This window comes from Temnothorax curvispinosus, unplaced genomic scaffold (genome assembly GCF_003070985.1).
Source record: "Temnothorax curvispinosus isolate PA1 unplaced genomic scaffold, ASM307098v1 QBEX01000525.1, whole genome shotgun sequence".
Taxonomy (NCBI): Eukaryota; Metazoa; Arthropoda; class Insecta; order Hymenoptera; family Formicidae; genus Temnothorax; species Temnothorax curvispinosus.
Genome location: NW_020210305.1, coordinates 1,534,709 through 1,557,778, shown reverse-complemented (window position 1 = coordinate 1,557,778; position 23,070 = coordinate 1,534,709). Strand labels below are relative to the sequence as shown.

General features: G+C 31.8%; 4 protein-coding genes across 10 annotated transcripts; all 4 read left to right on the top strand.

The window, feature by feature from the left end:
* The first annotated feature begins 2,196 nt into the window (after window positions 1-2,196).
* LOC112454712 (lipid storage droplets surface-binding protein 1) lies at window positions 2,197-7,599 on the top strand. The gene is made up of 8 exons (XM_025016251.1): window positions 2,197-2,361; window positions 3,953-4,095; window positions 4,231-4,416; window positions 4,711-4,909; window positions 5,142-5,311; window positions 6,218-6,475; window positions 6,839-6,937; window positions 7,145-7,599. Exons 2-8 carry the CDS (start codon window positions 3,967-3,969, stop codon window positions 7,271-7,273), a joined length of 1,170 nt encoding a protein of 389 aa, XP_024872019.1. The 5' UTR covers window positions 2,197-2,361; window positions 3,953-3,966; the 3' UTR covers window positions 7,274-7,599.
* Window positions 7,600-8,178: 579 nt separating this feature from the next.
* Window positions 8,179-13,580, top strand: LOC112454717 (lipid storage droplets surface-binding protein 2-like). Its single transcript, XM_025016266.1, has 5 exons — window positions 8,179-8,197; window positions 10,503-10,628; window positions 11,581-11,930; window positions 12,077-12,290; window positions 12,717-13,580. Exons 1-5 carry the CDS (start codon window positions 8,194-8,196, stop codon window positions 12,977-12,979), a joined length of 957 nt encoding a protein of 318 aa, XP_024872034.1. The 5' UTR covers window positions 8,179-8,193; the 3' UTR covers window positions 12,980-13,580.
* Window positions 13,581-15,203: 1,623 nt separating this feature from the next.
* LOC112454725 (lipid storage droplets surface-binding protein 2-like) lies at window positions 15,204-18,434 on the top strand. Of its 2 annotated transcripts, none has more exons than XM_025016284.1 (4): window positions 15,204-15,292; window positions 17,084-17,421; window positions 17,738-17,987; window positions 18,081-18,434. In XM_025016284.1, the coding sequence occupies exons 2-4, from the start codon at window positions 17,089-17,091 to the stop codon at window positions 18,335-18,337; spliced, it is 840 nt and encodes a 279-aa protein (XP_024872052.1). In that variant the 5' UTR covers window positions 15,204-15,292; window positions 17,084-17,088; the 3' UTR covers window positions 18,338-18,434. The 2 variants fall into 2 exon arrangements, with proteins under 2 accessions (XP_024872052.1, XP_024872044.1); XM_025016276.1 differs by lacking the exon at window positions 15,204-15,292 and adding an exon at window positions 16,186-16,223.
* A 983-nt stretch (window positions 18,435-19,417) lies between these two features.
* On the top strand, window positions 19,418-21,956 carry LOC112455539 (lipid storage droplets surface-binding protein 2-like). Of its 6 annotated transcripts, none has more exons than XM_025017537.1 (4): window positions 19,418-19,745; window positions 20,437-20,814; window positions 20,926-21,211; window positions 21,517-21,956. In XM_025017537.1, exons 2-4 carry the CDS (start codon window positions 20,512-20,514, stop codon window positions 21,756-21,758), a joined length of 831 nt encoding a protein of 276 aa, XP_024873305.1. In that variant the 5' UTR covers window positions 19,418-19,745; window positions 20,437-20,511; the 3' UTR covers window positions 21,759-21,956. The 6 variants fall into 6 exon arrangements, with proteins under 6 accessions (XP_024873305.1, XP_024873331.1, XP_024873339.1 ...); XM_025017563.1 differs by having other exon boundaries at window positions 19,743-19,832; XM_025017571.1 differs by lacking the exon at window positions 19,418-19,745 and adding an exon at window positions 19,752-19,836.
* The last annotated feature ends 1,114 nt before the right edge of the window (window positions 21,957-23,070 follow it).

Here is a 23,070-nt window from a genome sequence, read left to right as displayed (position 1 = left end):
ATATATATATATATTTAAAACAAATTAATTACTAAAGCTCAATCATTTTTATTCATACAGTTACTAATTTACTATAAAAATTATGTGCAATTTTCACTCATTGAAAAGCCATCTTTTCTGACGATGAATATCGACAATTTTCTGATTGAACTAGTGTTAGTTGAATTTAGCGACACTTTATTCTCAACAAGCAATGAAATAGTTGATCTATCAATTTGACCCTTTAAATTCTTACAATTGCATAATATTTCTAACTATTTAGTTTCTTGCTTGTTCTATGTCTGTATAATTATAATACTCATTTGTTAAAATATATAATACTCATTTGTTAAAATGTGGAATAAATTGTTATTGATGTTACAAGAAAAGTTATAAATTTTATCATTGTTACTTGAGAAAATATAAACAAAGATTTAGTAACAGATTAATTATTTAAACAACAAATTAATTATTTAATTAAAATGGACACAAATATTTTATATTTACAATTGATTAGATATATATACTTTGCAAAAAATTAATTAATTGCTTGATTAATTAAGATCTATACATAATACAATTAATTTCACTTTTTAGAAATATTAAAAAATTATATTTATTATATTTTCTGCGCAGTATATTTTGTTAACTAACAAATACTGTACTTAATATCATCTTGACTGCGTTATATCTAACGTTATATGGCGCCATCATGAATGAGAAGAGCTTCAGCTCTTTCATATTTTTACGACGCGTACGTTGACAGCTTTTCATTGAAAAGATGATGGATAAAAGTATCGGAAAAGATATCCGTGCATAATATATTATCAACGTACTTACGTAAATTAAACTTATAACGATATACACGATATTTACTTATTTTGCGAGATTTTAACTTGTATTTTAGATTTTCAAAAAATGTAATGTGTTAAAAGTAAAATTTTAATTTATATAAATTTTTAAATTTTTGTTAACTCAGCTTTTACGGTGTCTTAATTATTTAAAATATCTAGGTCTATGAAAATTCTAGTTTCTTTAAAAGCACATTTTAAAAGACTATTACAAGAAAACTCGCGCTTCATATTTATAAACAAATAAATACAGACAAGGAAAGTGTATCGATTTATTACTTTCTCTTTCGGAACATTCCATTTAATCATATATTATACTTAAACGAATAATTTATTTAAGGAGAAGTAGAATTAGATTAGACAAGAACAAATTTTTCTAACAAGAAGATAAGTAAAATCAGGGCCAGTAGACAGGGCAAGATAAGTACAAATTGGCGAAAAATAAGTCTACATTGAAACACAACCATGGGATATTCCAGCTTTGTAGAGATAGAATTGCGAAGTGGACTTTGCATGGTAATTAAGAGCGTCTGCCAGAGATAATTTCGAGTTTTTCATATTGTTTCTTTTTGCTCCTTTACCTTTTCACGTGATGTCTAGCGTCTCGGAGTAATAATCTGCAATTATGTTCATTCGACTCATAAAGCTTGACGTGATAATCCTGTAGAACGAGACAAACGCGATTATTTATTAAACTGCACTTATATATTTACAAATATATTTTCTAAATTTGTTTTCTAAATAATAAAAAATTGAAAAATCTTTTAAAAATTGGAATAAAGGTAGGTATTGTTAATTGATATCTTAAATATCGTTGTCATGTAATGTATGCCGCAACGTTTGTTTGATAAGGTAGATACAATAATAATTTAAATATAGCTCGGGGAAGAACTTGGAGGACCAATAAAAGTGTCACAACTGATAAAAATGAAATAAATGTTTTCGTAGTTTTGTAATTATTACACTTATAATTTTCAATGAAGGACTTTTGAAGAAAAGAGAGATGTTCGAAGCATGAATGCCTAGCAGTTAAGAACATTTTCTTTCAAAAAATTTTAACATATAGAATCAAAACTTCGACAATAGCCTGCCTTATCTGTGAAAGCAACCCATTGTCGTACGCAAAGTTGGCTCAGCAAGTTGGGTGCATTCCGTTTTACGCATGATGCGCATAATGCATCATTTATCTTTGTTGTCACCGAATGTTAAGCAACAAGAAATGTGCAAAACGGAACGCACTCAATATCTACGTTTCTTTCCGATTCCTATGCACGGAGAGATGGCAGAGAAGTTAGGAAAAGATTTTTATTCGTGCGTCATTACGTCCGCCGCGTCCGTATATAATCGATGTGTCATAGGTCAAACCGATGAGATACCCATTTGCAGTCTCCATCGTGCAGTCAACGGCGCGGTTCTTCGGTCGAAACGCCGAGTTTTCTGTCGTCTCATCCGGCCGTCGGATTCGAACGCGATTGGCCCGGTTACACGGTATCCCGCAGAGAATCCGCAGGCAGCTCGCCTTTGCTCTCAGGTAAGAGTCCCCGACGTAACTATGATACTAATCTACGGTCTCCACAGATTTGGATCTAATCCGATTCGTGACTCGTATATACGTGTGTATTTGTGCATACATGCATATTTATATTTGCACGGGCATGTGTATTTGCGCGTATGCATCTGAATATAATTGTATAGCTGATTGTACAGTCGAACCGCGCGCAAAGTAAAAAGAAGAAAGGAGTGATCCCTGTGCGAAATCAGCAGAAGTTTTTCGCGTTGAGTTTGCCTAAACATCACTTTAGTGCACAACATATATAATCGGTAATTTGGTAATTACGCGACAAATCAGATTAGAATTTAATCAAAGACGCAATAGCGGCATAAAGTATCTCAAGAAATAATATAAAAGCGAAGAGAACACCGAATCATTAAAATATTATAGAAATATCTGCAGGTGTAATTTTGAGTAAAACGTAATAAATACATCGATACAAGAGCAAGAATTTGCGGATAGAATCTCGCGGACGACGGTACAGACGCGGATGCACGTGTTGTGCACATAAAGAAAGTTTGACCTCTACGAGAAAGTGGCCGTCCATCAGCGTAATCGCTCACAGAGAGATTTCACCGGAGGGAGCTTCCACCTCAGCTCGATTGTCATTCTCATGCATCGTAGTGAACTCCTTCGGGTGAAAGTCTCACCGATAGTTTTGACTGAAGCGTCGATGAGTTTAATGAATGTCCCTGTCTCGTATTATCGCCATCGGCGAATTTAATCGATCGCGATTAATCTAGCATATCATCCGGTTGAGAGAGGATTACTTGATGTTCGCAAAAGAGAGCATGTATATAGCCTCGACATTAACCACGAAGCAAAATCTTTACCGTCCCCTCCCGATATGACCTCCCTTATCGGTTCATCGAGCGGATGCTGAGCAAGTCGTTCCTTTTGAGTGACATATGGCGCCGTTTACATTTACCAAAGATAACACGTGTTTTTTTTTCTACGAACTGGTGTATTAGCGATAATCTATAATATTCTTTATTGGCCGCAATTGGAGAGAGGGGAATTTGTCCGTAGATAAGATTTTACTTTTTCGAATTGAAAGGGAGAAAAAGGGAGAGAAATTATTTTACCGAATCGAAACGAACGCGGGGATTATTTCGAACCGAACATATGATACATAGAGAGCGCTATATTAAATATATTAACCGGTTATATGATGCAATTGCTTGCATTCTAGTATCAAGTCATATATAGCATGATATATAAAACACATTGCATAAAATGGGAATATACTTTTCTATAAGAAAAAGCTGAATATGTATGTTGATTTAACGTTAATTGTAAGCGATGTTTTCTAGCTATTTTCCAGTATATACAATTGATAAATATTAATTAAAGCATTTTTCTTTCGAAAATATAGACGCATAATCCGAAGATAGGCAAAATGAGAAAAATTTAGTTTTTGTAGAAAAACATTTTTATGAATATTTAGCAATCGTAAAAATGTGGAAATTGTTCACAATAATAAAATACACATACAGGTTAAAGTGTAGATTGTTGTTGCATTGATATCTTTTTTTCCCAATTTAGCATTAATGATAACTGTCAATTGCAGCGACTATTCCCCATATGGCGCGAGCAAATGTGAGGAGGCGGCACTCGGATTTGCCGCATTTTGAATCTGTGGCTAGGATTTCGAGTCTTCCCATCGTGGAAAGCGGTATACACATCGCTGGTAATGTGTATAGAAAAATAAAGGTATTGTTACAAACAATGTTATACATGATGATATAAAATGTCATCATATTGGAAAACCAGTTTTGCTTTCAAAGATTCAAATGAGATACAACGAAAAGATATAAGGTCTTTTCAATAAACCGTTTCTTTCTTTAGCGTTCGAATTCTTTAATGAACTGGAGTTTGGATACGGCAGAGCAGTCATTGGCAATCGCAACGGCGACGGCAAGACCAGCAATTTTTGCATTCAATGGACCAATTACGACAATCGATCAGCTGCTGTGCAAAGGTATCGACATTGTTGAGCAGAGAGTGCCAGCAGTGCATCTTCCCCCTCATCTTGTAAGTTTACTAATATTTTCTGCAGGACAATGCGAAATTTATGTGAAGATATACTTATCCTCACAGATGTATTCGTAAGAAAGAGGATTGTTACATCAACATTACATATGTATCGTTACATATATGTGCTTGTAGCAACATTTATTTATTATTATTACCATAAATAAAATTTGGACGGAAAAATGGATTACGCGAAAATCAATTGAAACAATTAGCTGTCTCGCGCGTAAACAGATTAATCTTGATTAAATCATCATATGCAAATTAATACTTATTTCCTGTTTCACGCTCTAGATATATTTGAACACGCGAGACTATGTAAATAAGAAGATCGTGAAGCCGGTTTTAATGCGTGCCGGAAGTGTCACGCACATCGGTAGTCAAGCTGCCGACGTCGCCGCTGATAGATTGGATGGTGCATTAACGATTGCAGACAAGTATGTGGATCGTTACTTGCCAGCAGATCCAGCCGACCAAGTAGATAATAAATGCGGTAATATATCAAATTTTCAAAATTCTATAAAATTCCACGTATGTAATAATACGTATATTGCGTTATTTTATGTTTTTTTATCTCGTTGCATAGAATTGAACAATGCCCAACGATAGTAGCTTATTAATACATATATGTAAATATATATAATACGTTTTATATATATATACAACGTTGCGTGTGATATTAACAACATTAATAAATATCAAATGTTTGGCAATCTGTGATTTAGAAGCCAACCCTACTGAAAAAATGAGCAAAACGTCACGAACGATTAAACATGGTGCAAGGTTCTCGCGGAAACTACAAAAAAGATTGACACGACGTACTTTGGTCGAGGCGCGCGCACTCAAGGAACAAGGAACGGAGTGCATTCACGTTCTTCTATATGTCGTGGAATTGGTAAGGTTCGATATTTCTACGATTTATCATTTATCAGTTGTCAACATGCTCATGCACGGTTAAATTATGTCAAAAATTTGTATATTACGGCGCACAAAATGTACATTGCGCAAAATTATTTAGCTTTTCATGCATTTTATTGTACATACACACGCATATCATGTAGATACATTTTTATTTTTTAACAGTTATTTTAAGGGTTTACATATCTGCTACAACTGATTAGAAAGATGTTTGTGCGAAATAGTCGCTGACAAAGGAATATTACACCATCGTAGCCATGAAACGCTGAATAACTTATCTTTCACATACTCTATCCCCGGAAAAATAATAATTATAAATATTTATGTCAGATATTCTTCCTAGAAAGCAACGCTTGCACATATCGTGTAGACATATCTTTCTACGACCTTTCTATGAAATCTTTTTGGAATTCTAAAAAACTCATTTCAATATAAACCACGATTATACCATGGAATATAAACATTTATGTTTTAACAAAGTGAGAACAGACAGAATATTCTAACTGTATAATTTATATCTTCCCGTATCTTAAAATTCAGAATTTTTTTCTTAAATCCGCGTATTCGATAAGAAAGCTTCAATAAGTTCGCAGATAGATGCGTGATCGGGATCACGAGGACGTTCAGTGATCTTAGCGTGATAAATATTTACAAATACAGGTAAAGAGAAACTCGAGTTAAATTCCGATACGAATATTTACTACGCGATGATCACTAAGTCTTATCGTGATCTCGGTATGATCACGTAGTGTCTATGTAATCTCGCTTTGCGTATATCTACTTGGCGCGAACACTACTGTGTTCTCTTAATTGATTGAGAGACATATGAAATATGTATATTAAAGAACATATATGTAAGTATCGATTTGTAATGTATGCGCAGATAGTCACGGACCCAAAATTGGCGATGGAAAAGACAAAGGAGCTGTGGGCCACGTTGAGTCTGAATGAACCCGAAAATCAGGCGCGTCCAGATACACTCGAACAGCTTCTCGTGCTTTTGACGCGCGAATCTGCACGGCGTATAGTGCACCTGGTGAACGGCGCCGCGGCATTGGCGGCTAAAACTCCGCGGCGTTTAGGTCATCTACTTGTCAGGCTTTCTCATCAATTACTTGCCATCGCGGACGCCTCATTGCAGGTTACATCAATTTCACTGATCTTGCTTAAATTGACGTATTTATATAATTCAATCAATATTAAGAGAGCGACATTTTCTATGCACACAGTAGAAATCATAGAAAAGCACTTTCTCCTCAACCGCATAGGTTGATGAAAACTTAAGAAGAGTGATGTTTACTCATCTTAAAGTTTTCGCCTTGTGTAATTAAGGAACGAGATATAGGAATAATAAAATATTATTTTTATATTACTTCAATTAATACTTATTTAAAAAAAAAGCATTAATTGAAGTAGACAGTTTAACGTGTCTAATTGTACGTAAAAGTTTTTACATTGCATTTATTTTAATAATAGTTTTATACCGTTTTATATCATTTTGCAGATGACACCATTTATAGGTAAGAGCAGTGCAACAAAAGAACAAGTGTCTGTCATACGCTCTGGTATTGAAAGGTTGAGTTCGACTATGAATCTACTATTGGTAAGTACGCTCTTATAGTATAATTATTTGAAATTATCAATATATTATTTGCAGAGAAATAAAACAGGCTTATGAAAATACTACTTCTATTGTTATATATCCAAGTTATATTTACCATCTTACATTAATGAATCAGTTAGCGCAAAATATTTTTAAATTAAACAGATATCTGTTCACGACAAATATATATAATGATAAAAATTGCAGGAAAAATTCGCTACATTCTTGGCTGGTCGTCCCAGCTCTCAAAAGGCACCACGCATGCGAAACCACGAGCAGAACCACAACAACCACATGTCGGCAACTTCTAATCCTCCAATAAATGGTATCGAGTAACGAGCGAGTTACTCGCCTGAAAACTGCTACGTGCGGGTTTCTTTCCCCTTCTGGTATGGTTTTCAATTACAAGGTCAAAGACACGAGGATAGAAATCACGCCGAGTCGCCGCTCATTGATTAGCATAACATTTCATCGACCGCGACTACATCATTATTTTTTATGAATTTGTATTCGTGATACGTAATACAACAATACGACAATACAATAATGTAACAATCGAATATATTTTATCAGTGGCACAGTGTACCCGTGCCATACTCATTTTGTGCTTCTCAAGTTAGTCATTAATCTATTATATAGTCTATTATAGTCTATTATATAGTCAAAACTATTGTTCCTACAATAATTAAATGTAAGTAAAAAAATAAAGGGCCGTCTTAATTGTGACATCACGCAAAAATTTGAGTTTATTTCTATCCCTTACGTAATTTTAAAGAAAGATTTAAAGCAACGACAATAATACATGTATTTAATAGATAAAAACTTAATTAAATGTCCTAGTTTTTAGATTTTTATAATAATAATATTTTTAAAGATTTAATATATATTTTTTGCATTTTTATTTATCGTTGCAAATATTCTTTATTTCTCAATTTAGTGCAATCACACTCGGAGAAAGTATATCGCAAATATATATTAAAGAGAGTATATATTATATTATTGAATGTGCATATTATAAGTCAGATAAGTCGAATACTTATTGCGCAGCGTTTAAAATATTGAATCCTGGACTTTGACACCCAGATGAAAAGATCGTGAGGCGTCACACACCAACATACCGTTAACGCGACGTTCTCTTCAGATTTCTTTCCACAGTGAAAGTGGAGAAATTCGTTACTTCCAGGATTAATCTATCTTCCTGTGTTCCTCAAGCAAATCACAATGCACATTTTCAACGTATAATAACGGCAGATAAAATGAGTGAGTTTTTCAATTAAATACTGATATTAAAAATAATATATGTACATTATGTTTAAAAAGTAATATTCCTCATTATTAAATATATATTTGTTGTTATTAAATATTATCGATAATTCCAAATTAATAGTTATATACTAATATTAACAAAATGCTAATGCAGAATTATATGCAATATTATAATAATCTCTTTTATTATAATATATATCAAAGATCTTTATACAGATTTTTATATAAACACATCTAACTATAATGTGTTTTAAGATTTTTTTAGTATAAAGTATATTAGATCTTAAAAAGTGCCTCGTAATTGCTAATAATATATTTCTAAATCACTTTTAAATAATTTAACACGCATTTACGTATTAATTTGTTGAACTATGATCATAACTCAGAAATTACGAAATTCTTGAAAGAATTACTCAAACGATTGAGGTCAGATGAATGAGACGTATCACATTTATTTGAAGTTCACGCAGTACTTCATACGCCGCGTGATAAAAGTTTATCTATAAGTCGCACTGTCTAGCTGAAAGTATTTGCATGTGTATGTATTTATATGTCTATGGACTTTGGAATTTATTCAAGTAGATATATAGGAACAACTTTAAATTACTTCTTATTATGAGATTCTTATGATAATTATATAGTTTAACCTTAAACTGGCCATCAGATAAATTTTGTTCATAGTTTATAATATCAAAGTTTATAATTTATAATTGTCTGATCATTTTTCTATAAAATAAATTGTAATAATTTAAGAAAATTGAAGCATATTAACAAATTGTTATCAATTATTTGTGCAAATAGTAAAACTTGTATTAAAATAATCATGTATTATTATTATAAAACTGAGAACAAGAAATAATAATTTAAAAATAATATAAATTCTCGCTTCATTAATTTTTAAATTTTCAGTTTCTATAGTAAATTTTGATTATAAACTGTCATAAATAGGTCAGTTAGTGATGCTAATCAAATAATTATTTAGCGGAAATATTTTAAAGGAAACATAATTGTGGTAATTAACAATAATAGAATTTCATATATTGCATAATTTATTAATGCTATATCAATGATGAAAAAGATTATAACTTCCTAAGTGAGCAGCTAATTTCAAAGATTTGCCGTTTAAAAAATCTTTTAAATAATAGAATTTTGAAGTCAAAATATTTTTTACGGAAGCCGGATGTGTCTGAATTCTTCCGATAATTTTTAAGTCGTCTTTATCCGCTTATACGACAATCACATCAGCGATGATAACAGCTAAATTATCTATTTGACGATGTAGACGGAATGGACTTTGTACAGAGAAGACATGATTATGGAAAAGGACAGTGAGGAACTATGTCCCCTTTTCATTTCACAGCACTATACTACAAATATATGTTGTATGAGAAATATCTATTCTGCATAATAATTAGGGAGCATGGGTAAGCAGTAAAAGAAAATTAATAATGTTTTCCTAAAACTATTATTTTGCTTAGACTTAGAGGGGTACAAATTATTTCACATATTGTTTAATAATTTGCGGTTTATGTATAAATTGTAATTAAAATATATTTTTTCCATGATTATACATATATTAGAAAAATAGAAAAAAATATTCTATTTTTTGGTTTATTTAAGTTAACTAAAAATATTATATATTATGTATACTAATGTACAAAAAACAGGAAGGCAAAACATTTATACGCTCTCACTTTTAGCTCATTACATTATTCTATGGGATTGACCTTTGCGTGTGTTATGCATTCTGCTTCCTTTGAAAGGAATAATGTATTATCTAGCCACGGTTGGACGATATGATTGCGTGAAATGCATTAAAAGTTGGTCCCGAAAGTGAATGTTGTACGTATAACGAATAATTAAAAAAAATTTTATTTGGAAGCTCCAAAGGAATGTCTACAATTCTACATATTAGAGAGAAACATTTATATTATATTTTATTTAAAATATCGCGTCTGCGCGATAAAATTTCAATAATTTTGAGAAGAATAGTTAAAGAATAGAAAAGTTAATGTTTGTATAATAAAGAAAAAATAATTTTACAGTTAAAGAAATAATAAAATAAGAACTAATGCTTATATATAGATTTGACAAGCACGTACATATATGTATATATTCTCTATTCTTTTCTGAGTCTTCCTGAATTCTTAGTTAAAGACGATTTTGCTCTCACGAGATCAAGGGATGAACAGCAGGTACCTAAGAATCTGACCGTGAGGACGTTTTCGTATCTGGTAACCATTAACACATGTCGTACGTCGGTCAGTATTGGCTTATTCAAACTGCGTTCACTGCGCAGGCGATTCTCCACGTTATAAGTGTTCAACGTGCGTGACTGGAGTCAGCATTCGTGCCGAGGTACCAGACGCGTTCGAGAGTCGCACCGGCGAACAACTACCTGCTGATCGACTGTTAATCCGAGACCGTGAGTATTATTTTGTGACAAGATAGTGATGTTTCAAATTCTTGTTTATCGAAATTTTATCTCCGTACGTTTGACTGATACAAGACAGAAGTTCTATTTTACAGTAAACTGTTAGATTTACGAAAATTTCAAGTTGAAAGTTACGACAGTAGTTCTTTCGCAACATTTTACTGCTGTTGCATGTACGTGTGGATCGTCGAGAATTCTTGTGTGTCTTATAAAAAGTTATATCGTTATATAGCACATTACACAACAAAGTTATCATTCAGTTTTTTAGGTAAATTGTTTGTTCAATTTGGAGCCGCGAAATTTATCTCGCATCTCATTCTCTTATGAAATTTTAATTTTTACTACGATAGCCTGTGCATTAAAATTGTTTAAGTAATGTTACGATTATTTAACGGTGAATAAAAATAATTAAGTAATTCGACGCGATCGTGAATATGTCTAGATTCTATCGACATCTCAAGGACATTGCCGAACTCGAAAATATTATGTTACTCGTATTCAAAGATATTGATATTTACGTCTCTTCATTTATCGTCATGAAAGACGATTTCCGGAGTTTCTCTTTCAGCGTTTTAGTAAAGTGCCTCGACAAATCAATAGTTTAGATTGTTATTTAATTTAATATTATATAAAATGCAAAAGAATACACGCGAAAAATATTTTTGCTGAGAAGTTTTAGAAAGTTTTATATAAAATCTCATTATTTATTTATTATTAAATATATAATAATACGAATAGTTCTCTTCAGTAAGTTTATTTAAATATATCTAATCTTTTCATCGAATATATAGTTTGCTCTAACATGATCTGCCATATCTCTCTATACATACGTTTAAATATATTTTGCAATATACTTTCTTCGAAATGTCTTTAATAAGTTCACAATCGTCACTTTAATAAATTTATAAATCATCTTTGCAAAAATGTGTTTTTATTTAAACAGATATTTTCGACGTACGCGTGACAAACTTATCCGGAAACATGGCGACAGAAGTGGCGCAACTTCCCCATCTAAAGGTCTTTGATCGCGTGATGGAATTACCCATCGTTGAGTTGGCGGTCATCAAATCTGCAGAGACGTATTCTAGGGTGAAGGGTTCGCATCAATTGATGAATTGGGCTCTAAGTACCGCCGAATCATCCATAAACATTGCGACGAGACAAGCAATGCCCATCGCCGTGCCCATCGCGAAAAAACTTCAGAGTCCCATAAATTTCGTCGATCACACGTTATGCTTCGGTCTCGATAAAATCGAAGAAAAAGTGCCGCTGGTGAAGGAGAAACCCGCACAGGTTTGTGACAGATCTCTCTCTACCGTATAATTGTAATTAATGAATATTAGCTTATCGATTTGTATTCGCATCCGTATGTTTTTTGATAAATTAAAAGTTGAAACTGATAAAATAAGTACATTAATATATTGAATATATTTCTTTAGATTTATGAGAAAGCAGTATCAAGAATTTCGCATGTAAACGATATGATTTTGCTACAAGCGACGAATTTGCGAGACATCAGCTGGAATACGGCCAATCAAATACTTGATACACGCTATGGCAGTGTGGCCGTGAGAGGTATAGATAACACGGCCGTTGCCGTTGATAAGCTCATTGACAGATACTTCCCTGCACAAGAAGAAGAAAAACCGATAGGTAAAGTGTATATTTTTTATTTTTTGACAACTTATTAAAGTGGTTTATCTAGATTACTGAATAACTGGGAACTATAAAAAGTATATATAAATTAAGTTCTTTATTTTTTAAAATATTAAAATATTCTAAGCAAAGTAATACTAGAACGTAATGAAAGTCGGCGAGTTACGAGTCAACAAGAAAGTTAGTGAAAGTAACTGACATGACAATAAGAGTTTATCGTCATAATTATAATAGCCACCAAATTACCGTTCTCTTTCATTATTATTAAAATTTAATTCTAATTTCTTTTTTAATAATAAAAATGTCTTTTATTATTAAAATGTAATAATAAAATTTAGATCAAATAACTGTCCAGATTTATCCCTAAATATACAAAAATACTTTCTAAAATATATTATTTTAATAATAAACATTTGATTACAGACATAAACACAGCTGAGGAGGACAAGCTGTTACATACTCTACAAACAGTCGGTCACCTGTCGAATAAAGCTGCTCGACGTGTGTACCTAAACATAATAAACCACCTGAGCACGATCAAGAAGGATGGTTTATTGAAGGCTTATGTCAACAGTTTAGTCGAGTTCCTTCGACTCACGAAATATCTTCACACTGTCAACGAAAAGCCACAAGCTAATGGCGAAATAAAGGAAGAACCACAGGATGAAAAGGAAAAAAGCGAATAAAAGCACTGCTTCCATCCCGTTTTTCTCGAAATATCTCCACGTATGGTTATTTAAACCATTGAAAAATATCATTTGTAATTATCACTGGAAATAACGTTTATATTTATTTTTAATTAATAATTATGCGCATATAATTGTTATTTGCGGTGAATATGTTTTGTGAATATCGTTAAGAATTGAAATATCGTGATTGCATGTGCTAATTCCTCGCAACCGAAAAAGCAATCGACATGCGAAAATATTCTGCATCAACGAAGCGCTAATATTCCTTTATGTTACTCTCTAAATACAAAATATAAAAAAAAATGCAATTGTAAAAATAAGATATAGAATTGTGTACAGACAAGTTTTATTTATATATTTTGTATTACCATGAATGTGCAAAAGTAAATGAATAAGACAAGGAAAGGTATGAACGCAATAAACTTCAGAAATTTCCACCATAAATATTAGCCAAAATGAAATAAAATAATGGCCTACAAACACTATAATTGTTATATATAATATATATTGATATATATTAAAAATATATGTATATTTTTTATATAATTCAGTTGTGCATAAATTTGAATAAAATCGAAACATGTGAGGTTTCAGATAATTATTGGATCTCAGTACCATGTATAAATATAATTCCATATGTTATACAATTTTATATTTATATATATAATATATATGTGTATATATGTTATACGTATATAAATAGAAATGCTCCGTTTAACGATTCAAAGCCTTATACTGAGATCCTTCGAACTGTGTAATCTTTTTTTAATCATTACATACGAAATTTTCACATATTATTATTGACAAAAAAAGGATATTTTTTCTCATTTTAAAACTAAATGTTGATATGTATTTTGTACACTAAATAAATGTAACAAATATATAACAAATATAATTGCAATGAAAATTTATATTTCGTACGTTTAATTAATATACCAATCTAATAAATGTGTGTAGGAAAAATGCAATAGTGTTTTATTATTACTATTTAAATTATACTATTTTATAATTTTATAAACATTTATTTATTAAAATTTGACGAAATTTAAGCTTGGAAATGATAAATTCGACATTTAATAGAAAATACTTCACTACTTTTATTATTTTTCTTAAGTCTGTAATATTTATTGAAGAGACAATTTATTTCTGCTTTTATCATGTTACCTAGAACAATATGAATGAACAATAAGAACTTATCGAAATATAATCATATATATATATATATATACTCATTGCGATTATTCCTTATTGCAATAAATGATCATAATTCTTCACATTTCTCGGTCATATACTATCGCGTATGATAAAATTTCTTGAACTAATGAAGCTAATGAACAATAAAGCCACAGGGATAGGGTGAGCATGACAGACAAATATCTCGGAACGTTAAAAAGTTGCGTCAGATTCATGATTCATTAAACGGCATCAACATTATTTCCAATTATCATTTTTCGCCGTAGGGTCAACTTCGTGGACTGTTCATTCGCTCTCCACGTATATTTATAGAAGTGCGTAGAAAAGAAGTGTATGACCGCCACGTCACGGATGTTACGAGACCTTCTCTTTCCTCACTGCGCAGAAGCATAAATGGGACCACAGACGTACTCGTGTTACGTGGAACCCAAAGTAAAAACACATCAGATAAACTATCGTGTGATGAAATCGAACTATAATTCGATGTAACAACGTGTAATAAAAATTACAAGAATTATTTTAAATGAGACATTAAAATAATCTTTCGAAAACGAGTCTCTTCATTCAAGAAACATTGTTTAAAATTTAGACATAAATTAAGAGATTGCTTTTGTTAGTTTGAAATATTGAATGACTAAATAACAAATAATTAAAATAAAGAATAATATATAAAAATTAGGTAATTTTCCAAATTATATTTAAATCGAGCATATCAGGTATAAAAAAAAAGATGTACATAACATAAATCAAAGAAATCTTATCATCAATTGCTTTCCTAAGATTTTTATAATAAAATTGAATAATTTTATGCCACTAATTATAAAAGTATAAAATAATATCTATCTCTCATTGTTTCAATTTCTTGTCATTAAAATAAAATTTCTCTTTGCAAACAAAACGAGTGTAAAATTAATTCTATTTCTACCTTCCTTTAAAGGAGGGTATCTGACGCCCGTCTAACTGACGGTACTGTACCGGTCTCCCCACTTAATGACGTTCCCCCGTAGGTTACCGGTTTTAACACAGATATAACGACAGTCTTACCCGGCGTCTCGTATAAATCAGTTGTACGCATCTGCCTATCAAGTAATTCTCCTCAGCAAGTTATATACAAATGTAAGTATATATTAAAATAAAGTGAAATAAGAAAACATTAAGATTGATAAGATATCAATTTTTAAATTTATATTATGTAAAATAATACATTTTGCTGAAATAATACAAATAAGTATTTATATTTAGTATAATTCATATTGCAAGAAAGTATAACTAGTACTATTGTGTTATCCTCTATGTTAAAATTACATCTTTTAACATGACCACCACTGTGAATGAACTGGCATTTTATATTAATTAAGTTTAATAAATATCAGTAGTTATAATTGTATTAACAAATAATTTTTGGTATTTTAAATACTTATTGAACAACTAATGTGAGCTTACATATGCATTATATACAATAATTTATACTCATGTAATAATAATTTACTATAATATTGTGTTGATCTGTATTTGGAATGTTAGGTACGGTTTCACGTCGGGTAAACACAGAGTTGTACGTTATAACTTGACCTAGCTAAAGTAAATATTTCATAAGAAACATCAATAGTCTTCTGGGACAAGAGAAAGTTTGTGTTATGGATTATCCCCGTACATAGAATATTAGCACTCTTATTCTTGCGATGTATTAGAGAGAAACTGCGTAGTAATAATTCATTGTTAAAGATAATCTGAAATAATTAATTTTATAATTTAAAAACGATATTTTAAATCAGATTGTTAAAAGATTATAAAAAAATTATTAGACTACATTAATTAATTTAATTAAATTAATAAAATTGAATTATTACAAGGAAGGTATAAAATTAAGTCTCTTTCATTAAAAGCGATATTTTAAAACGGATGTGAAATACAAAGAGAGCATTATTTCCAAACGTACTGTGTGCATTTCATACAATAGCGACTCAATAGCAATGAAGAATAGTTTACTATTTCCTCGTCTGTTCCAGCGGATGAGTCATGTATTACACTCATAATCTAATGATCAGTTGAGTATATTAGTTCGTGTAATGAAAATCTAACTATTTGATTTTGCTTTATATTTTACGTTTCCTTTTTTCGGCATTGTTTTACACATGCCGTAGATAAATGTATGAAACACCAAACTGAACATTTATAGTACATACGTATACCATACATACTACAATCTACATGTATCACAATGATTTTATTCACCGTTATGTGTTCTTTTGTCTTCTTCTTTTGTTTTTTTTTAATTCGCCAATCGCACATATGTAGATTTACTAGGAAAAAATGGAGGAAGTTTGATCTTTGAGCTATATATACATATATATATACAACGGTATCAAAGTACGCGTCTGGCTTGACACATAATTAGATAACGAGATAAATGACGAGTTTTATTCACCGGCTACCGAATTTAAGGTACAAAGATCTCTGGAAAAATATTTGCTTGCCACATCGTACGCATTTATCTTTAAAATATACGAGTATATGTGCATAATCGAGCGATACACATAATTATCGTCATACAACCACTTACGTAAAATTGTAAAAAATGTAGCACAAATAACTCAGCGTTGCCACGAATCTAATTTAAATCCGCATAATATCATCACGCACTGTTAACGTGAGAGATCGCAGCTTATTATAGTTTTTATTTATATCGCATTGTTGTATCAATGTATGTATTCATAAAAATGGCATAAATCTTGAAATTTGAATTATAAATTTGAAAAAGCACATATATTTAAATCGCACATATTAGATATGAATATATTTTAATACAATGTATTTTTATTGACAAAGAATGCCAAGTTTGATATATGCCATTTTCGAAACAAACGTTATGAATGTCAATTTTAAATTTTATTTTGTTTGGTATAGAGAGAATGGCCGACGTAAATAAGGCAACAGCAAACTCCGCCACCGATGCTCCTCGCCTCGAGGTGCTAGATCGAGTGAAAAACATTCCGGTGGTCCATTCGGCGATTGAGAAGACGGGATCTACATATTCTTACGTTAAGGATTCTCATCATCTGGTAAATTGGGCTCTGAGCTATGCCGAGGCAGGGCTGCATTATGCGACCGCTACGGCCGTACCGCTTGCTGCACCCTTGGCCAAGAAATTCGAAGGACAGATCAATGCCGTCGATCAGAAGCTATGCGAAGGATTGGACATAGTCGAACAAAAAGTTCCGATCGTGAAGAAACCACCTCAGCAGGTAAACGCTAAAGGAAACCTGCCTTCTTTCAGTCCCCGAACAGTGGGGTAACTACGCAAAATCTGAGTGTATTTAAACTTAGAAAAATTTCTTCTTTTTTCCAAATTTATTTACAAATTAATTTCCCTGACTATTAAAATTTAATTTTATTACGCTTCTAAATTTTTTTAACTGTTAACAAAATACAATTAATATAATATACAAATTAAATAAATAGTAAAGATAAACAATTTGAAATAATCTGAGTTATGTACCACTTGTTTAATTAATTGTGAAGTTGATGAGAAGAAATTAATGGTTTCCTGGCATTTGACAGATATACGACGCCGCCAAAGCGGTTATGAGCAGTTCCCTACAGCCTACCATCGAGAAACTTAACACGGCAAAGGAATCAGCCACGCAACAGGCATCTACGCTGAAAGAGATCAGTATAACTAAAGCGAACGAGCTCCTAAGCACGCAGTACGGAAACATGGCTGTACAAGGCGTTGACAATACCAGCGTGCTCGTCAATCGTTTATTGGACCATTACTTCCCACCGGTCGAGGGAGAAGAGAATGCGCCAAGTACGTTCTCGGAAATTTCATTAGCCTCCGTATTATATTGATTAACTGACTGGCATCGTTTTAATAATGATGATGATGATGATGTTATTACAGGTCCCGTCTCCGCGGATGAGAACAAAGTGCTTCACGCGGTACAAACGATTGGTCAGCTGTCATCGAAAACCGCTAATCGTGTTTACCATTCGGTTTCCGCGCAATTGAAGACAGTAAAGAAGGAAGACGTAGCAACGTACATATCCAGCGTAGTGGAAATTCTCCATCTTACGCAATATTTGAACCTTGGGCAGAAACAAACGGATGAGAAGGAAACCAACAGCCCGACAGAGAACAAGGACGAGGAGAAAAAATAAACCGAAAGTTTAAAGACGCTTTATTTGTTCGATGAGTTCATACGCGTTTAAATCGAGCATAATTTAATTAATTGGTTACGCACTATGAAGAAAAATATAAAAAAAAAAAAATTTTGAATTTGTATCAAAGTTGAAAATATTGTATAAAAATTTTTGGTAAGACTTTTTAATAATTTTTTTTAACGAAAGCACTTTGTTAAAAATGAAAAATATGTCGATACAAAGAAGTAATGTTTTTAATTCGAGCAACTATAAATAAATGTGAATATTTCGCTTTTATTAAACATTAGGTAACTTATTTTAAACCTAGTTTATCAGATAATTTTTACAAAGTAAAAAAGTATAAAAAGTAAACATATAAAAAGTAAATTGATGAATTGAAGTAAACTGACACAGGTACGTGTCCAGGTATTGGTACATTTCCTACGCTTACGATGAACTACAAACTACTGTGAGAAATAAATGTTAAATATATATTTTATAAAGTATTATGCAGATGCATGCTAAAATATAATTTTGGAGAAAATGTTTCTTGTATTATTAATCATCCTGATTGATCTAAAAAGAAAAAATTGAATTTAGAAAATTTAATTTTTTTAAAACAAAGTTAAAGAATGAACTATAACGATCATTTCCTAAAGATTATTTCATCTAATATGATAAAAAGGAAGATCTATATCGTACGTAGTTACCACCCTCTTCCCTTTACATTTCTATATTTTTCATATACTTTCACAAAGGCGATAAAACTGATATATCTTATATTTTCTAATAAAAATATTAAGAAAAAGACCAAAATTAGTACAATAACTTTTTATGCGTTATTTGTTTTTCATTTACTTTTATATTTTTTTTGGACATTAGTTTATTGGATTCAAATAATATTTATGCAAATAATGAAAAGTTAAATAATTATTTTAAATTTTAATTAAATGTAAAAATTATTAAATTTTAAAAATAAGATTTTAGCGAATTTCATGAAATTTAACAAAATTTTTATTTAGAAATTTATTTCGATCAATTTTTATAGACTGTCTCAGTCTTTACCGACGCACGCTCCGAAATGAGACTACTATCGAGAACTTGACAGTAGCGGCGTAATCTCGTGGCATCTCGTGACAACCATATTTCCGCTCAATACCGGGTGATGAAAAATGACAGCAAACGGAGCAACTTATTTGCTACTACGTAAGTGTGTATAAATAATTGAACTCGCAATCGTCCGCATAAACAAATTTCGTAGTGAAATGAGTCAGGGATCAAGGTACAAAGGCTCCGATGGTTGTGGAGAGGGACAGTGAGAGAAGAGAATAAAAGAAAGAAAGAGTAACAAAGAAGGAGGAATACAAAGCCATAGCTGCCATAGGGCAGCAGGCCTGCTGGCGTCCAGTCGCGACGATCGCGTCGAGTAAGTGTCAACGGTTTCGCTTTATCATATCACGTATCGGTCGGACCACCTTGTCAATTCACGGCCGTGGCATTGATCTTGAGACGCGTACGTACGTACATGTCTATAACTATACTCGCTCGCACGTTTCCATCGATCGGAGCGAACAATGAGACGTAGTAAGCCGCGCGCATTCCTACGGCGCTTCGCTGATGCTTTGTGCTCCAATCATTTATTAGTTCTCGCTCAGTGTGTTTAAACGTACTTTTGCTTCGCGAACGCCGTGTATGTCCTGTTTAAATTGCAATTCATGTATAAGAGGAATGCGCTAATGGAATCTGAATATTTATTATTAAGTCATGGGGTGCCTAATGTAATAATGACTCTTATGATGTAATGCCGATGGTAAAGAATGTCTCATTGAGTGTTAAGTATCGGAGTAAAGGACAATTGCTTCTACGTTCGTAAATTATTTATCCTTTTGTTCATTTGCATTCTACGTAAATAATTTATGTACACAATTTATACTTTTAACGCGCACTTGCGTCGTTCTCCGTCTCCTCATGTATTTCCTGAAGTAAAGGAGTTTGTTGAAAAATATTCAATTCAATTTATAGTCAGTTTCTCACAAAATTTCATCTTGCTGGTTTTATTAAAATTGTTTTACTAAGAATTTAATTGCTGTTAGAATAACTTTAATATCTTTTCACAGACTGTGCAGTAACAGGAACCAAGAGCAGGTTATTCGTTTTATCCATGAAAAGGAGATCTCTATTCAATTACAGCCATGGATACGGAATTCTCGGATCAGTCTTATCGAATTCAAGCTGTCGATCGCGCACGTAAAATACCCAGCGTGAACTACTTGTGGGATAAATCTACAGAGGTATACGAACGTGTAAAAGGCACAAACACATTTGTGAATTGGGCCTTTGACACTGTTGAGAGCGTGGTGAATACGATGATAGAGAAGTCCCTGCCAGTTGCTCGATTGATGGAGAAACCAATTTATACGCTGGATAAAACACTGTGTCAGGGCATCGATTTCGTCGAAGTAAATCTACCGATAATCAAAGAAGAACCCAAACAGGTGATACATACAAACATATATTTCTATCCATAATATGGATTTTTAATTACTTTATTTGATTTCAGACTTATATTAAAATATGTTCACTTTTTTATATTCTTCCTTTTCTAGATATTAGATCGCACCAAGTCTATGGTATCTGAACGTCTCCGTCCTGCAGTTAAAACTTTTACCGATTTAAAGCAGGAAACCAAGCAGAGAGTAAGGGTTATGACGTTACTTACTTATTACAAGGTTCATTACTTACGTATCTACAGCTGGCAACAAGCCGACAAGGTCATGTCAACTGAAACTGGTATCAATATTTTAAAGACTGTTGACAATACGACTGATTTTGCTGAAGTTATGTTGGACAAGTATCTACCTCCTCCGGAAGAGGAAATTCACACTGATACAGGTAATGTGCACATTTTGTTTTTACGTAACTGATTTAAAAATAAATCTATCTAGTAAAATTTGTTTCTTATTTAAAGTGGAATACATAAGAAAAATGTAACTTTAAAGAAAAAGTTGTCGCACATACAAAATATGTGATAATTGAAGAAGGCATGCTCTTTCTAAAATGTCATAAATGTAAGCTCCTGCGAATTGCAATCAATTTTACATAACACATGTACATAAAATTATGCGACAACTTTATCACAATCAATTAATCAAGAAAATATGTTTTCTCTAATTAATTTAATTAATTTATATTTACAGAGCGGTATTTATGTAGCGAACACGTTAAGCTACATCATACGATGGAAAGACTGAGCGAATTCAGTACTCGAGCATACAGACGTATTTACTACGCGTTAATGGAGAGGTTGCAGCATATGTATAAGATAGAAATACTTATTTTGGTGTTACATGTGCTTGTGGTTATCCAGGCTATCAATTTCTTGGAATCGGTAGTGAGTTTCATTTTTAAATTATTCAGCGACTGCCTCTTCTCGTCTTAGAAACACGCTCTAGTCCGTTTTAATCGTGTATGCGATAGCACTTAAAAAATCAGATTATTTTTGCCATTTTTACACAAAAATTATGCCCGACACGAGTATATTTTACTTGCAAACGGCGAATTTTACTTAATGCGGACATCGTGAAACGTGTGACCATTCGCGGAATAATTTCACGGTCCAAAATAGATTAAAAAGAAACTGTGCTCTCAGCCATGATATACGGCAACGTTTCTCATGATATTTCGCATTTGCACATTTCCGACCTTTTAAATAATCTTCCAACTGCCGTTTGTTAAAAAAAGTTATCCAATTATTTTTAAGAAGAAAGTAAATCCCCAAATAAAAACTGATTCTTTATAAAGACGATAAATATACAGGATGTTCCAACGCGCTTTCTCTGTTTCGTAAATTTAACTAAAGCTTAAATAATTTCTATTCAGCTTAAAGAATTAAAGTTCTGAATTATTAACAATTAAAAATTAAATAATTAAAATTTAAAAATTTAAAATTTAATAATTTTTGTACATTAAACAAATAAATATCAGAAATAAAAAATTTATAATAAATTAATTAGTAAAATAGCATTTTAATTTAAACTTTATTACCAAAATATTTAATATCAAAAGGAAAACAATTGTAATAGTGTGTATATTACATACGTAACATCCTGTATATTTATTTTTATTTTATTGTTTTAAATCCAAAATAGACTAAAAATCAGAAAAAAATATCTCCGTTTGAGCATTTATCTTTATATATACTTAACCACTAGGTGTTACACCTACAAATTTTTAATCTAGTTAATAATGTTTGTAATGCTGGTCGGATTATTAGACTGTATATTCGCGAGGACGAATCATCAAAGTGATGTTATCGTTGTTCTTATTTTGAGAATGTAGTACGATATTTTTCGTGGAAAGATTTGTCCGTGTTCATAGATGACTTCGCTTTTCGGACCCTGTTATCATGTGACAGGCATACGTACTCGAAAAGCGTGGTGCTCGCACATTACATAAACGCTTAATAATATCTTATTTTTACCATTTTTTTTTTGTTTTTTACATTTGTATATAAGGTTTGTTTTTTTACGTAAACAGATTATTTAAAATATTGTTATACCCTTGAGCACACAAAATCGATCCCAAATAGATAATAGCGTATACTTACTCTAGATGTTAGAGTGTATAATAAAATACGTAGGAATAATTACGAATGTTAAAACAAGTTGAAAATCGAGATTTTAACTGTGACGACTGTGATGAAAAGAATGACTCTAATTTATTCCCATTTCATATCGTATCATGTGTTATTC